Below are 14747 nucleotides of genomic sequence, written 5' to 3' on the forward strand. Positions count from 1 at the left end.
TTGCACAAAAACTGGTAAAGCTCGATAGAAGCAACTAAGGCAAAACTGAACACTGCAAAGAACAATGGCTCTGATGATGATGGAAAGACGTGCGATCTATTCAAAGCTCAGAGTATGGGCTACCAGACGTGGATGCTTCATGCAACACTCGGATCTTTATTGTTTATCAAGAAATTTCTGGCTAATCAATCAGAGCAACATTTGTATATTGGTAATAAAATAAAATTCGCGTCAATCAGCTCTTATCTGACAATGAAGCGCAGCTTAGTTAATAAAACGTGTTATTTATAGTCGATGGGTCATTATTGTTGATTCTCTTTTTTTTAAAAAAAAAATGAAACAAAATCCATTTTTTATTTAGTCGAATAAATTTCTTGTCTTTACGAGTACGCGACTTGTTTGCAATCACATTAAATTGATAAGTAAATCCAAACAATAATATGAACCCACAACCAACATAAAATAGAAGACAAACCACAACCAACATTGAATTGAATGCATGACACATAACTGAATGATCAAATGATTATTAAAAAAGAAAAAAAGAAAACCAACAGTAAATGATCATTTCATCAGCTCCAGGACTCTCTTCCAAGCAGGGCGGCTGGAGATGTCATTCCACCATGAATTCACATTCTTCCTCTCCCTAATCAAATGCCCCAATCCATTATCGGTCAATAAAAATGTGATGCCTGGAAGGTGACACATATCTGCAATGGTATAATAATCCCCAGCAAGGTACTTGCTCTTCGACAGCCTTTCCTCGTACACATCAAGCACCTTATCGAGGTTGTCCGCAAATTTCTGGACTAGTTTGAAATCTGAGGGCTCTCCCATCCTTGGCAGGACCTCCAGCTGAAGAACAAGACCATATATCATGTCATTGAAGTTGTGCGACTCCACTTCCAGCCATTGATCCACCAGTGCTTTCTCTTCCAAAGTGGTTCCCAAAAGGTTTGGACCATGGTCGGCATTCTTTGATGCATAGTACCTAACAATCGCCCTTGATTCTGTTCAAAAACAAAGACATTATTATTAATGTAACACTTTTTTTTTTTTTTTTTTGTATTTTTTGCTTTTACATGCACAACATATTCCTAGACCCAAAGCTATAAAAAAAAAATTACATTAAAAAATATGTATTAGTTGTCAATTAAAAAGATACTTAAAATTCTTGATTTTGGAGGAGGATATTTTTCTTGTTGTTCCATGCTTCCATTTTCCACTCGGAAAACGAAGATGTCCGTCCTTTATTTCTGCAGTCTTACCAAATTTGATGTCTTATGCATGACTATCTATCTATATTTAGTCCCTCACTAATTCTTTATAAAATAAAGCTAATGTAAGACTTTTAACTAAAAGTTCGGAGAACCCTAACTAAAATTTGATAGGGACTTGTGATTTTATTTTTTATTTTTTTATTTTTTATATAGTACTCACTTTTTTTTTCTTCCTAAAATGGTACACATGTTGTGTGCGTATCAAAGGATTATCTACTTTTTTTTTGGTTAGAAGTCCCACATAGAATATATTTAAGTGGATCGATATGATGATATATTAATGAGTGATTGAATTGGTCACGACTTCAAAGATAGGAGCAAAATAGTTATTTGTTGTACACACCGCCTAAGAAACGGATTCTACTAGGCTTTTCTAATTTTTTGATAGAAGTCCTGCATGAAGATTATAACTAGATTAGCAAATGGTGATATATAAATGACCAAATTAACTGTGACCCCAAAAATGATCCCACAACTACAAAACACAAACAGGTTTCTGGCAAAAATAACTTTGCATGAAGGATGAAGGATGAGATTACTACCAAAGAGCCTGAAATCACCGTCCTCAATGACTGGAACTTGGCCAAAGGGCTGAAAAAGCAGAGGCAAAGCGGATTGGATAGAATTAGACAAGAAGAAAAAACCTGACATTACCTGGAAACTTTATATAGTTGTAGTAAACTTTCTGCCTGTTTTTTCAGTCCTTGCCATGAAAATTGCAGTAGAGCTGGTTAATATATGCATATGCAGCGTTATATAATGATATTTTATGATTTTTGATCCCTCAATTTATCTTTCCTTTCCATTTTTCTTTCGGTTTATTACATCTAAATAATGAAAATTCAATACAGACGCGATGTTAGCATTTGACTGTATGTCACATTTGCGTAGAAAAAACGATTTGACAATTGACATGAGCAACAAAGAACGACCTTGACTTGATGCAGGAAAACAAAAAAGGGTAAAAGATCACCTGAAGGGGAAGAAATTCAGGTTTTTTATGGTCACCAGTCTCAAGGTCTACATGCACAACTTCAAAGTCCACTCCCATTTCTACTAGGCAAACTAGTACTCTTTGGGGGCAACCAGCAGTTACAGGCCCATAAACTTTAACTGCCATCCTCGCAAAGAATTGAACAATATGGCTATGAGGTTATGGTGAAGAAAGTTGCAACTATTGTGTTTCTGAACTTGTAATTGAGGAGGGTTCAGTCCCATTCTTTTTATAGCCAATGCTGTTGCATCACAATTTTCACCCTCTGAAATATTGTCAAAACTGGGGGTTGTGATCACGTGAGACTTTGTACAATTTTGACATCTTGAATTTTCTTTTTATGGTTTTGTGTGACTTTGCATTACAAGTTGTCCAATTTGCATTGTCTGATACTTTGATTTGGAACAGTATTGGACAACTTGCTTTGGATTCTTTGGGGGTTGACTCCAAAAAAAAGCTCTTTGGGGGTTGGCACGTGAAAGCCAACAGTAACCGGTTAGCGGCACGGGCAGAGGGGCTGCTGCAGCTCTCAACTACTCCCAAAGGGTACCTTTACGGTTAGCTTTTTCCTTAAAACTAATAATGATCGATAGTAAAAAGTCAAAATTAAATTAATAAATTTACTTTTCTCATTTACTTCTTTTTTTTTTTGACTCCAAACATAAAAAAGAAGAAATTGAGATAAAAAAAAAGATCAATAAGAACTAGAAAATATCATTAAAGATTTGGTTTAAAAACCTATAATGATATTTGTAATAAAAAAAGATCTGGTATTTTTTGTTTCTTATTTATTTGTTTTATATTCCCTTCCATCTTTTTTGTTTTATATATATTTTTTAATTTCCCTTCGATCTATTTTGTATTTGGAGAAAATCAAGATTTTGTAGGCCAAAATATAGGTTTTGAAAATCATTTCTTCTCTTCCAAAAAAAAAAATAGAGAAAAAAGGCAAAAAGGAAAGGAAAGAAAAAAAGAGTAGTGAAACTGTAGGGGTGTTCACGAATCGAGCGGCTCGAGTACGAGTTCGAGCTAATTAAGTCGAACTCGAGCTAAAAAACATTAAACTCGTTGGCTCGGGAGCGGCTCGGGAGCTCAATTATATATTTTTTTTTATTTTTTATTTTTTATTTTAATAGTAAAATTACACATATATCCCTAATATTTTATTATTTATTAAAAAATTATTATTTTATTCATTTTTAAAAATAAATAATTATTTTTTATTTTTTTAAAAAATAAACTTATTATTATTATTTTTTATTTTTTAAGTTTGAGCTCGACTCGAATTTGAGTCGAGCTCGAGCTCAAGTTTGACATTTTGAGCTCGTCGAGCTCGAGCTCTAGTTCGAGCTTCACAAAATTAACTGGAGGCTCAGCTCGACTAGGTCAAAGCTCGGCTCGACTCGGCTTGACTCGGCTCGTTTGCACCCCTAAGTGAAAGGATGAATTTGTCAATTTATTGAATTGATTATGACTTTTTACTATTAACTGTTAATTTTAATAGAAAAACTAATAGTAACACTTTAACCCAAACCATCGGGGGATTAAATACATGTTTTTAAAACATGTGAAGTTATGTGATAAAGTACCAAATTACATAGAGATAAAATGTGATTTACCCTTAATTAAATGGTAGATGAAAGAGTTTAATTGAATGGCCATCACACAATCGTTTCAAAGAGATGAATAGAACTTGATTTTTGAAGCTATTTGGTGGTTGGAATCAATTTTTTACCCCGCTATCCTAGGTTTGAATTTGGAAGTGCTATCAGCACCACAAGACTGCTTATGATGACAGATGGACAGTTGTATCACCAAGCTACTATCGGAACTCTTGGCTAGATTATTCAGTTTCTTTTTTCTTTTTTGGTCAAGGAAATTAGCATGTCATCTATGCATCAAATGAATGAATCAGCTTCCTCAGATAATCTCCCGACAAGATGATTTAGAGGGCTACTTCAACAAGTGACATTTCACCGGGCCAGAAATTTTTTTCGTCGAAGGGGCTTTCTATATCAAGGAACATAAGAGTTGCAGGCACAATTAATTCACTATCTACCTTGCTTGCAGCTGCATTTTAATTTCTAATGTACAAATCTTCTTCTCTGAACTATATAGTTTACGAGCTTCAAAGGCATGTGAACTTGTATATGGTTCAGCTCATGCCTTTTGCTAGCGTAGATGATGTTCTTGGAGGTACAAGAGACTTTGCATATGCCATTGGCAGAGCAAGTAACTTCTTCGGTTTGCTAACATAAGCTCTCCTGTCAAAATTGTTGTAGTCATTGGCTTCAATCTCGTCGAGTATTTGACGATACAACAATAGCGATGCCCATACCTGCAATTGCCAAGATAAATCTGGATTTAATGGCCTGCTAGAAACTCAAAGGCAAAGGATATAAGTTCAAGTTACAATGCATATGTCAGGTTGCCCGTTGGGAGAAGAGAAAGGGGGGTGGTGGTGGTGGTTGTTTAGACGTATAATATCTGCAAACTGAAGCAGGATACAAACTGAAAATTGTATCTCATTGGTTTCAAGAAATTACTACACAAGTGAATCTGCATCAGGACTGTTAAGAGGAATTCTTAAAAGTAACAAGAAACAATGTATAAAAAGGCACAGTGAAATGTTAATATATCATAACTGTTCTGGATGCAACGTAAAGTTAATCTAAGTGGAGGCCATTCTTTTCAATTAGCATTGGGTAAGATGGATCATAGAATTTTCCAAGTACATTCAACCCATTTATGGTCATTAATTCACTCTTTGTGCATACCATTCAATCAAGTCATTAAGCCAAGGAGATAGAGACTTTGAACTTAACCAGGATCAGTTTAATGAATATTCACAAGTGCTTACAGGCCATCTGCTAGCAGAGTTGAGCTCGGTCACTCCTTTCTCTGCCTCATCAAAGAACTTCCTTGCTCTTTTCATTTGCTGCTTCATGAAATTCCTCCATTGGTCAGTGACCTTTCCAGCAAATATATCCTCATCTGAAAGCCCTGCCTGTGCTAATTCATCTTGGGGTAGGTAGATCCTTCCTCTTGTAGCACTGAGCAAATTGAGCGCACATATACAGAAGATGTCAGAACTCTGAATCACCACTCTGTACAAGTTACTTTTGCTTGCAAAACTCTGATTAGTTTGCAGTATATATTGACTGACATTATGATTCTAGTTAAGCATTTTTCCAGCTCAATATTCACTCAACACTTAAGGTCACTTATATAAACTTTACCAAGATTCTTTTCCTTAGCCTCTATGCTCCCTTGGGAGCACATGCATTCACCCTATCATTGAAAAAGGTTTTGGCCCTTCATTACTTTTTCACTTTTTACCACCTTATGACACTTCAATCTGAGAGTGGACACCACTCAGTAAAACAAGGGGTTTAATCTATTTCAAAAGCAATTAACATTACCTAGAAGCTGCATATATTGATGAATACTAGAACCAATAGATAAATCATTTCAAGATTTTGATACTTTTCACCATGATGGAAGGCAACCAGTAAGCTTGAAAAATAGCAACTGACATCCTTTTGGTTTTAGGCAACAGCAATTTGCTAGTGATGCATCAAAAGAATCATATGGTTTAGACTTACTCTTCTCCAACATCCCTTAGGATGTTAGTCAGCTGGTTAGCAATCCCTAATGCCAGGGCTGCATTATAGACACTTTCTACTGTTGCTTTTGATTCTGGTGCAATGCCCATAACTGGGACACTCATCAATCCAACGGTACCGGCCACATAGTAACAGTAGAGGTATAGCTCATCAAAGTTTTTGTATCTTGACTTCTTTAGGTCCATCCTCATTCCTTCAATCATGTCTCTGAATGGCTGCAAATGATGGTGTTCAAAATGGCAGAAGGAATGCTTAGTATATAAAGCACTTATTCTATAGCAAGAAGGTACTTCCAGTAAAACAAAAGAAATCAACAAAAAGTGCAGAGAGCAAATAGTCAACATGTAATTTGTGCTAATGACATGTTACTGGTAATACATGACAAAGCATCGTTACAGGGCCTTTTAATTTAATTTTCATGTCAAAGGAGAGAGACTGGGAAATCAACAATATTAACAAACAGGTGTTTATGTCCTTTATCCAAAATAAATGGTAGATAAATACCACAATCTGAACTTTTAAGATAACTCGGTGTACTAAATGGATCACTTATACTGACAAAACAGGTGTTTAAAGTCCTAGACCCAATTTTTTGAGGACAAAAGTCCTGTTACCCAGTATAGACAGCCAAGTGCTTTTGTTGACATAATTGAGACATGATTTACTCAGAAAGGCTAATGTTAAGTAGTTATGCGAAAGCAGCACTCAGATTAAAGTTTGTTGTTTTCATCAGCTCACAAGGCTTAACAGAGTACTGACAGCAGAAAAACGAATCAAAATCAATAATGGTTTAGGAATCTTGACAACGGCATTTCTCTTCAGAGTGTAAGGTGTGTTTGGGAACCAAAGAGATGACCATTAGAATATACAACCAAAAGTTAAACGAAATATGAGTTCTGACCTGGATGTCAACTGGAAACTTGGAAACAGTATCTGAAAGAGCAGCATCAAGCATATCAAAAGGACGACCTCTAAAGACATCTTCCAATCGCGCTTCCCACCTATCCAATGCAGTTGGAGTTATATGTGATGCATTAGGCCCATCAACGAGCTCATCTGTTCTCCTGCACCAAACTGATAAAGATGGAAAAGCATATGTGTCAGAGGAGTTATTCCCGAGCATTCGAAACCTTAAGAATAATTGGGTTTTGCGAAAGTGTTTAAACCAGAAACTTTTATGTTTAATCTATTAAAGGTATCCATGTCAAAAAATGGACACAGATGATAGAAGGAAACTCTTTTGGCAGAGGATAATAGCTAAATGAAAAGTTTTTAAATTGTTCTAATACTTTCAAGCATCTATCAACCTAGAAGAGATCCTCCTCACTTAGCATTGCAAATTAAATTCTATCTGACAAAGCAATTAAATCAATAATACGCAAAAAATTATGTGAAAATAGTTAACTAATGGTCATATGCATTGTCAAATAACCACCATCCATTTTTAGGTTCATATGCTGTTTCTTTTCACAGTTGAAGCTCTTCAATCAGAAAGAAAGCTTTCTATGTTTATTTAAAAAATTCTCAATATACCACATGACAACTAAAAAAGTCTCAATATACCACATGACAACTCAGCCTTAAAACTTGATACAAGATTTTCAGATCGACATGGTTCCAAATCTGATGTGGAAACAAGGGTGATGAAAATTTGGTCCAATTGCCATCTATTTTTCTGCAAATTTAGTTCAGAAGAATAGCTGCACTCCATTCTCCACAATGATATGATAAGAACGTGAAGGATAACTAGATCTGTTCCAAATTTCAATTGCAAAATACGGTACATTATTCTCTGATTGAGGATATAAAAAGTAAGCAAATCTTCACTGTGGGGATTACAAGTTACTGTTTGTTTCAAAATGTTTGGGAGAAAAGAGAACCTATACTAATCACCAAGGATTAACTTGTCAAGCTCAAGAACTAGGTACATCCTTTTCCATGAGAACCTGGCAAAATTTCTAATTCAGGAACCACACTCTGTACTCAAACTAGCTTTCATGAGATCACTTGGACAATCTAGTATGTAAACGAATCAAGAAGGCTTCCCAAACCATTCAAACATAAACTACACCTGAATTAAAATCCTATTAGATAATCTGACTTTTATCAGGTCTATTAATCTACCAACAAAAGAATGTCATGTATCAGCACTTTACCATATATCGCCCAAATAGCTCTTCTTCTCTCAGGTGTCATTAGCATTGTTCCTGCACAGGATACAACTAAGATTAGAATCAGTACCTTAATTCACTTCCTTTTAACTAAAAAAATGGATAAAAGAGAGCTAACCCAAGTAAAAAGTCTGGGCATATTCAGCACATACTTCACCGCAGCGATCATAAGCTTCACTTAATATGTTTAAATTTCCTGGGAGAACAATATCGGGCTTCACGTCCCAATCTTCTCGAGATCTCAATTGTCTATTAACCAAGGCCGCCTGCTTCAAAACCACATCATAAACCTTTTGCTCTGAAGACATGGCAATTTCTCCAGCTGGGCTAACCACTACATTGGGAATCACAGAAAATTTGCCTCGGTTCTTCAACCTAGACCCTCCCAAGCAACAGTTTCTTGAATCTCCATTAAGATAGCCAGAATTCCACCTTTGTTGCTTGCCTTTCTCAAGTCTGCCATTGCACAAGCAGTTTTTACCCCGACCCACGAACCTGGACGAATCAAGAAGCCGGCTTCCTTCCCGTACCGGTTCCAGGAATGCAATGCTGTTCGTGACCTCTGAGATAGGTAAAACAACCCATAGCAAAGCAACAGACATGCTGAACTTGTTATCCTGGGAGGTCGAAAGTCTAAACAATTCAAAAATTTTGTCTTTCCTTCTGTACGTTTCTTTGCCTGGCTAAATAAATTACTAGTATACTACACCCCACTTAAGTTTATCAAGCCTTAAACAATTCCCCACTTCACTCTGTCACAGATAACATTATAAAACTTGCACAAACCAATTTATCGCCAACCTCCAATCTTCCTTCCAAAGTTCTTAAGCAACTCAAACAATAAAAGAACCAGCTCCAGGGCTCTCTGCATAGTGAACCAAAAAAAAAAATAAATTGATATAACAGTTAACATTAACTAAAGCATAAAACTCAAACTCAAGTGTATAACAATAACAACAATATAAAATCAGTAAAACAACCTACTAGCAGCAAAGAGCAAGGATCTTCAAGAAATAGTACTATTAGATTTCTCATGGAGACACAGACAATAAATTAAACAGAGGATTGCTATGTATCCTATTTCACTCAGCAGAGCAATGGGCTGTTCTATTTTTAGTCAATTTGATTAGAATAATCTCACTTTCTACCGTCCATACACGTAAACCTAACTAGAAAAGGCAAAGACTCGACCTTTTATTATTAAAACAGAAACGGAGATATTGAAAGCAACAGTGACAAAAACCAAAAAAAAAAAAAAAACAAGTAAAATGCAATTGAACATCCATACAAGGAAGAAAACCCACCTGATTATTGGTCTGAAAAAGCTCAGAGAAGCCTCTAATTAGTTGAATGCCTGGTTTTTAAGGCATCAACATCACTGTAAAAAAGAATTCAAATGGATAACTAGCAAGCCGTCCTCTCACAACCTGACACCACTTAACTTGCTCTATAACTTTCCAGAATTCTTAACAAGATAAAGCAATGAAAACTCCTGTTTCTTCTTCTCTTTGATTTGTGTTTATTTTATTTGATTTTCTGTGGCAATTAATGCCACACACATTTTCCTTGTCCACTTGTGCAGCGTGGAATTTGAGTGATCCACATTCATACTTCGTTTACCATTTTTTTTCCCTTTTTTCTTTAATTTCTCTTCCTCTTCAATGCCAAATAAATTTATAGCTGTTAAAACTTGACACTTATTATTTTATTTTACATGTATCAAATTGGTACCAATTTATTTTGTTTTTTTTTTTTTACAGGAACCTCAAAAAATTACAATCAAACGCACTAGAAAATTGCAATCAAACACAACCTTAGTCATTTAGTGGCTAAGATATGGGCCCACCACCACCTCCTGCATCTTCAAAGTCGTTTGGTCTGATTCTTGCAAGGATCCTGGTGTGGGTAGCATTTGATTGAACATGGGTCAAATGATATACTACTAGTCTTTAGCAAAATTAGGTTGTGTTTGGATTGCATTTTCCGTCATTTTTCATGGAAAAATTACTGTAGCGATTTGATATATGTGAGGGAAAAAGGTGATAGGGAAATGTGATCACGGAAAACGATAATATTTTCCGACGAAAACCTTCAATCCAAGCAAGGCCTTAGTCCATGGGTCAATTGAACATTTTTCTATTATTTTATGCTCATTTGTCTTCTAAGAGTGTAAATCAAGAATATATACACTCTATATCTAGCATGTGAATCAATAATTTTATCTTTAGGATTTACCAACAATGAGTGAAATCAAATTTCGTAGCTAACTTTGAGCAATACATCGTGGCTGGATTATATCATATCGATCAAAAACTAAAAATTAACGTAGATTTACAATTTTTCATTAGAATCCAACGCGAATTGCCCAAAATTGAGATTCAAAGAATATACATCAATTGTTAAATATAGAATTACATGATATAGCATTGAAATTTTTGATAATGCAATTCAGACAGGCGCAAATATTTTAATATATGTGGGAATAATGGGACACAAAGAAAATTATGATTGCAGATACAAACTATAACTAAAGAAAAGAAAAGGTTACAAATTTTCAGATGCATCATTTCCCGTTGGAAACTAATTCCAATTTAACATTTGGCTAACAGTGATGTATATTTTGGCACACCGATTTTATTTTGATTTTAAAATGTTCGTTCGTTTGAGATTGCCAAATTAATGAAAAGATAGCTCACTTTGTTCTTAGTTCTGCAATCATTTTTTTTTTCACTCCTGCGAATTTTTCTTCTGACTTATAGTTTGACCTTTTATTTAAAATATTTCTGCCCTTTATCAAGAGATAAAAAAAAAAAAAAGAAAGAGTGAGAGAGAGAATCTTGCCAAGTCCAACATGTTACATACAGGAGATAGAGGGTGCATTCTCCCGCCCAATGGGAATTGCCTGCATATAGATTAGCATTAGCAGCTTAATTAAGTCCTTAAGAATCTTAGCCAGTGGCGGCCACGTGTACTCGTTGACCAATCAGTGGAAGATAACGTTATCAAAATTGAGTGCGGGAAATGGTTAACTGCACACGTGTCAACTCGTGAATGGAATCGTTAGCCTTCTTTTGTGTCCAAACCAGGCGGTAGTGATAGTGGGCCCCACAGCAGGAAGTGCCAGTTCAGGTCTAAGTGGCAGGAAAAGTTCAATTTTCTCGCGGGGAGTTTGGACACAAATTATTCCAAAATCCAAATACTGGAGCACTTATTCTAACTTATATATGTGAAGTCAAAATGTGATTATAAAAATATTCAAAAATATGTTAAAAAATGTATGTAAATAATATCTTTTTGCAAATATTTTTTAAAGAATTAATGGATTGGACGGTATGAAAAAAAGAGTATAAAATAAAGGTTTTGGATTTGAAATTATTCACTTACATTAAATTAAAAAAAAGAATTTTTTTTTTGTATTCGGCTTTCGTAGTCACCACGGTTACCTACACCTTTGAAAAAATTAGTAAATTCAGCTTCTCATCACTATTATGATTACGTATATTTTAGAGAGATCAAAAGTCGCTTACATAATTCTCACATTAATAACGAAAATTGTTCAAATTCATGACCCTGATAGATAAAATGATCCATTAATACCAATTGAACTAATTTGAATTAGCACTTTGATTTGTCTCTATCCCTTACCCTGAATGAGCTGGTTGAAAAATCCCATATCTAAAAAATAGTGAGTTTTGCCAAAAATAAAAACAAAAAAGCTCTACATAATTCTCACGTTAATAATAAAATTCATTCAAATTCATGACCTTTATAGATAAAAATGACCTATTAATACCAACTGAACCAACTTGAATTAGCATTTAAGGCTGATCTGTCTCTATCTTTTACCCTAAATGAGCTGGATGAGAAAGCTCATATACTCTGAAAATAGTGAGTTTTGACGCAAAAAAAAAAAAAAACTCTTAAAAAATAGTGAGTGTTTAATGAAAAGACATAAATGACCCTCAAGCATTAAGCATGGTGTCCACACGTTGGTATACAAGGCATTGAGGACTCCCTATTGGACACGTAGAAGTTTGCACTTTCTCTCACTTTTTGGGTGCCTTTCTGAACAAGATATGGTCCACGAACAATGCGTTACTATCTACTGTCGATTGAGTGCAGACAATTTACAAGTGGTATGTTTTCACCATTTTGGTTTTTGAAAGCAATTACGAAAACAAAAACAAAAAAATGCTGCAGCCCACAGGGGAGCAAAATCAACGCTTAACATCAAGAGTTATGGGATCTGATTTTGGGTGTGGGAAGTGTCTTTTTCTTGTTTTTCTGGGATTTAATTTAATGCACCATGCATGTTGCTCTATTAGCTCATGGTATGCATCGCATTCAATTAAATAGGAGGTCTGTGGTTGAAGATTTCCATTTGGTTATCAACCTAAGTTTGGAGAATTTCATGTTCATTTATTGGTGACGTTGGCAAACATTGATCATAATTGGTGAATTCTTGGAGAAATAATGGAGACGTAGCTATGTCATCATTTGCTACTAAAAAAAAGGATGGTCTCACTTTGAAGTATTTTGTGTACAAAAAATATGATTAGTATATTCGAAATTGATACAGAGACCTTTACTTGCTACAATAATTGACCAGTCGTTTGAGTTCTTCGTACATAGTCATTTTACAAAGAATAAGTAGATATGATTCTACACGCTTCTTAGAATTCTACACTTAATTAGTCTTTAATTTAAATTGAACTAAACAATGATCCCGTATCTTGATCCAATAAATAAAATTCTACCCTTTCTAAAGGATGAAAAGTTTGCTCTGAACTGTCCGCCTAATTAGGGTTAGAAGATGAACCGAACTACTCGATACTCGAATTGAATTTGATTTAATAAGAGATCGGTCGAACTTGGGTTGCCAACAAATCAAATCAAGTTTGAACAGTGTTTTATATTCGATAAAAATATTCGTTCAAACTCGATTCAGTAAATGAACAATCAAAATTTCAAACTCGTTAAAATAAATAAACAAGTTAGAATACTCCGGTGTTGGATTTGACTAAATTCGTTTACACGCATGTACCTAATTCATCAATTAGTTAATAGGAAATTCTATGTCTTTTGAGTTTCATACTCTCACATTAAATTCTCCGTGAGATAATGAAATAAGCGTTTTAAGCATTTAAGTTGTAATAATTGTAATTATTTAAATTATAGATCACAAGCATCATCTAGAGCTACAAATTAAAGAAATAAGTCCTTAAAAGGATGATAGAATTTTTACTTAATTATATTCTTAAGAAAACAACTATTATTTACGTTGTTGTTAGTAACCACGCAAACGGGAGTTATTGACAAATAACAATACGAGGCGAGCATGCTGAAGAAGATTTGATGACCAAATGAAGGGATAAGGAGGCAAACGGTTGTCCCATTATTCGTCGAACAATAGTAGAAGAAGCCCACAAGTACCGTGTTTGACTCCTCTCCCTCCTGCAGGTATTCGTCATTATCAAATATATCAATTTCCATCGGCACCCGCTGAGTCTAAATGGAAGAGATTTGCTTTTTGCGTGCAAGTAAGGAGTCTCAACGGTTTGTTTCAAAACTTTTATTATACGATAAAATGCGATTTTGCATAGAATGCAGACTTAGAATAGATAAAAGGTTTGTTTGGTAACACCAAAAATAAGTTGAGTGGTATTAATGTGTGGTGCACCATAAGCAGTTACTTTTTTGTTTTTCTAATCTACTAATACTACACACCAAAAAATGCACCTTGCTTATTATCTTATATCTTGATGTAATGCAATTTGATTGTGTTGTGCAAAATGGCAACACTAAAAAATTTAAATTTGAGGAGGCGAAAACGTATACATGTAAATTTTTCTTTTGAAAAGTTCTGAGAGACAAGTAGTCTCTAATATATATATATATATATATAGAAAAGTTTGAAAATTTTCAAGCCCTAAATTCCGCCCTTGGTTGTGCTTGAACCACTTGCACAAGAATTGAAATTCCACGATGAGCAGCATTTACCATTGCTACGTGGATAAGAAACGAGCACTACAAAACCGGACATACTTTGCTCGTGAAAATATTGATCACTTTTACACGGAAAAGAATTACGAGACGAAAGAGTGCAGATCAATCAACGTCCAATTTAATGATCTAACTACGTAACGAAGAAGAACTTGAGAGTTGAGAATAACCAGTCTTGTCCTATGTTTCCGTTTTGCGTTGGTTTGGGAAGCACTTCGAACCGAGGAGAAAGAACGAGAACGAAAACAACTGAAGGCCACAGTGGCTTGGATTTGGAAGTTGAAATGAAATCCTCCGCCCAATTGCGTCCGTTCATTTGCTCTTTGATGGGACCTGAGGCCTGTAATATTTTGCTGCGATAAGATTCTAAAAGAATTGTCCTGCCGGGAACACCCTCATTTTCATTGCACGGAATGACTCTGCCTAGAATTGACTCCTTCGGATTCCTTTCTTTTTGCTGCCGGCCTTAGCGTTTGGTGCCTCTTTGTCCACAAGCGAGACATGCGAAGTGACCGTGAGATCCTTGGATTGTTGATTAAACTCTCCTCTATCCTTCTTTCCTTCCTTTGTGAGCAAGGGGTGTCCATTGAGTTTTTTGAGTGGAGCTTTGGCAAGTCCAAATTCGATTCACAAATTGTACGTGTTTTAGAATTTTTTGCTCAAATTAAAGGGC

General features: G+C 35.1%; 2 protein-coding genes across 4 annotated transcripts; both read right to left on the minus strand.

Annotated features, from left to right (window-relative positions):
- Positions 1–436: 436 nt before the first annotated feature.
- Positions 437–2485, minus strand: LOC113701651 (glutathione S-transferase F12). Its single transcript, XM_027222402.2, has 3 exons — positions 2254–2485; positions 1823–1871; positions 437–1010 (listed from the first exon to the last, which is right to left on the minus strand). Exons 1-3 carry the CDS (start codon positions 2398–2400, stop codon positions 565–567), a joined length of 642 nt encoding a protein of 213 aa, XP_027078203.1. The 5' UTR covers positions 2401–2485; the 3' UTR covers positions 437–564.
- A 1733-nt stretch (positions 2486–4218) lies between these two features.
- Positions 4219–9674, minus strand: LOC113701813 (phytoene synthase 2, chloroplastic-like). 3 transcript variants are annotated; one of them, XM_027222633.2, is made up of 7 exons: positions 9376–9674; positions 8190–8936; positions 8057–8107; positions 6802–6974; positions 5880–6115; positions 5135–5327; positions 4219–4612 (listed from the first exon to the last, which is right to left on the minus strand). In XM_027222633.2, exons 2-7 carry the CDS (start codon positions 8671–8673, stop codon positions 4430–4432), a joined length of 1320 nt encoding a protein of 439 aa, XP_027078434.1. In that variant the 5' UTR covers positions 8674–8936; positions 9376–9674; the 3' UTR covers positions 4219–4429. The 3 variants fall into 3 exon arrangements, with proteins under 3 accessions (XP_027078434.1, XP_071915547.1, XP_027078435.1); XM_072059446.1 differs by lacking the exon at positions 9376–9674 and adding an exon at positions 9056–9251; XM_027222634.2 differs by lacking the exon at positions 9376–9674 and adding an exon at positions 9052–9251.
- Positions 9675–14747: the final 5073 nt, after the last annotated feature.

Source organism: Coffea arabica, chromosome 7e (genome assembly GCF_036785885.1).
Source record: "Coffea arabica cultivar ET-39 chromosome 7e, Coffea Arabica ET-39 HiFi, whole genome shotgun sequence".
In the NCBI taxonomy this organism is placed as follows: domain Eukaryota; kingdom Viridiplantae; phylum Streptophyta; class Magnoliopsida; order Gentianales; family Rubiaceae; genus Coffea; species Coffea arabica.

Bases quoted from the DNA above. Each gene is read 5' to 3' on its own strand.
- LOC113701651 (XM_027222402.2), bottom strand. From the start codon at position 2,400: ATGGCAGTTAAAGTTTATGGGCCTGTAACTGCTGGTTGCCCCCAAAGA. The intron at 1,872-2,253 runs GTGATCTTTTAC...CTGCTTTTTCAG, and splicing joins CTGAATTTCTTCCCCTTCAG to CCCTTTGGCCAAGTTCCAGT. The intron at 1,011-1,822 runs GTAGTAATCTCA...GTTTTTGAACAG, and splicing joins CGGTGATTTCAGGCTCTTTG to AATCAAGGGCGATTGTTAGG.
- LOC113701813 (XM_027222633.2), bottom strand. From the start codon at position 8,673: ATGTCTGTTGCTTTGCTATGGGTTGTTTTACCTATCTCAGAGGTCACG. The intron at 6,975-8,056 runs GTAAAGTGCTGA...CATCTTTATCAG, and splicing joins AGCTATTTGGGCGATATATG to TTTGGTGCAGGAGAACAGAT. The intron at 5,328-5,879 runs GTAAGTCTAAAC...CAATTTGCTCAG, and splicing joins CTAAGGGATGTTGGAGAAGA to TGCTACAAGAGGAAGGATCT.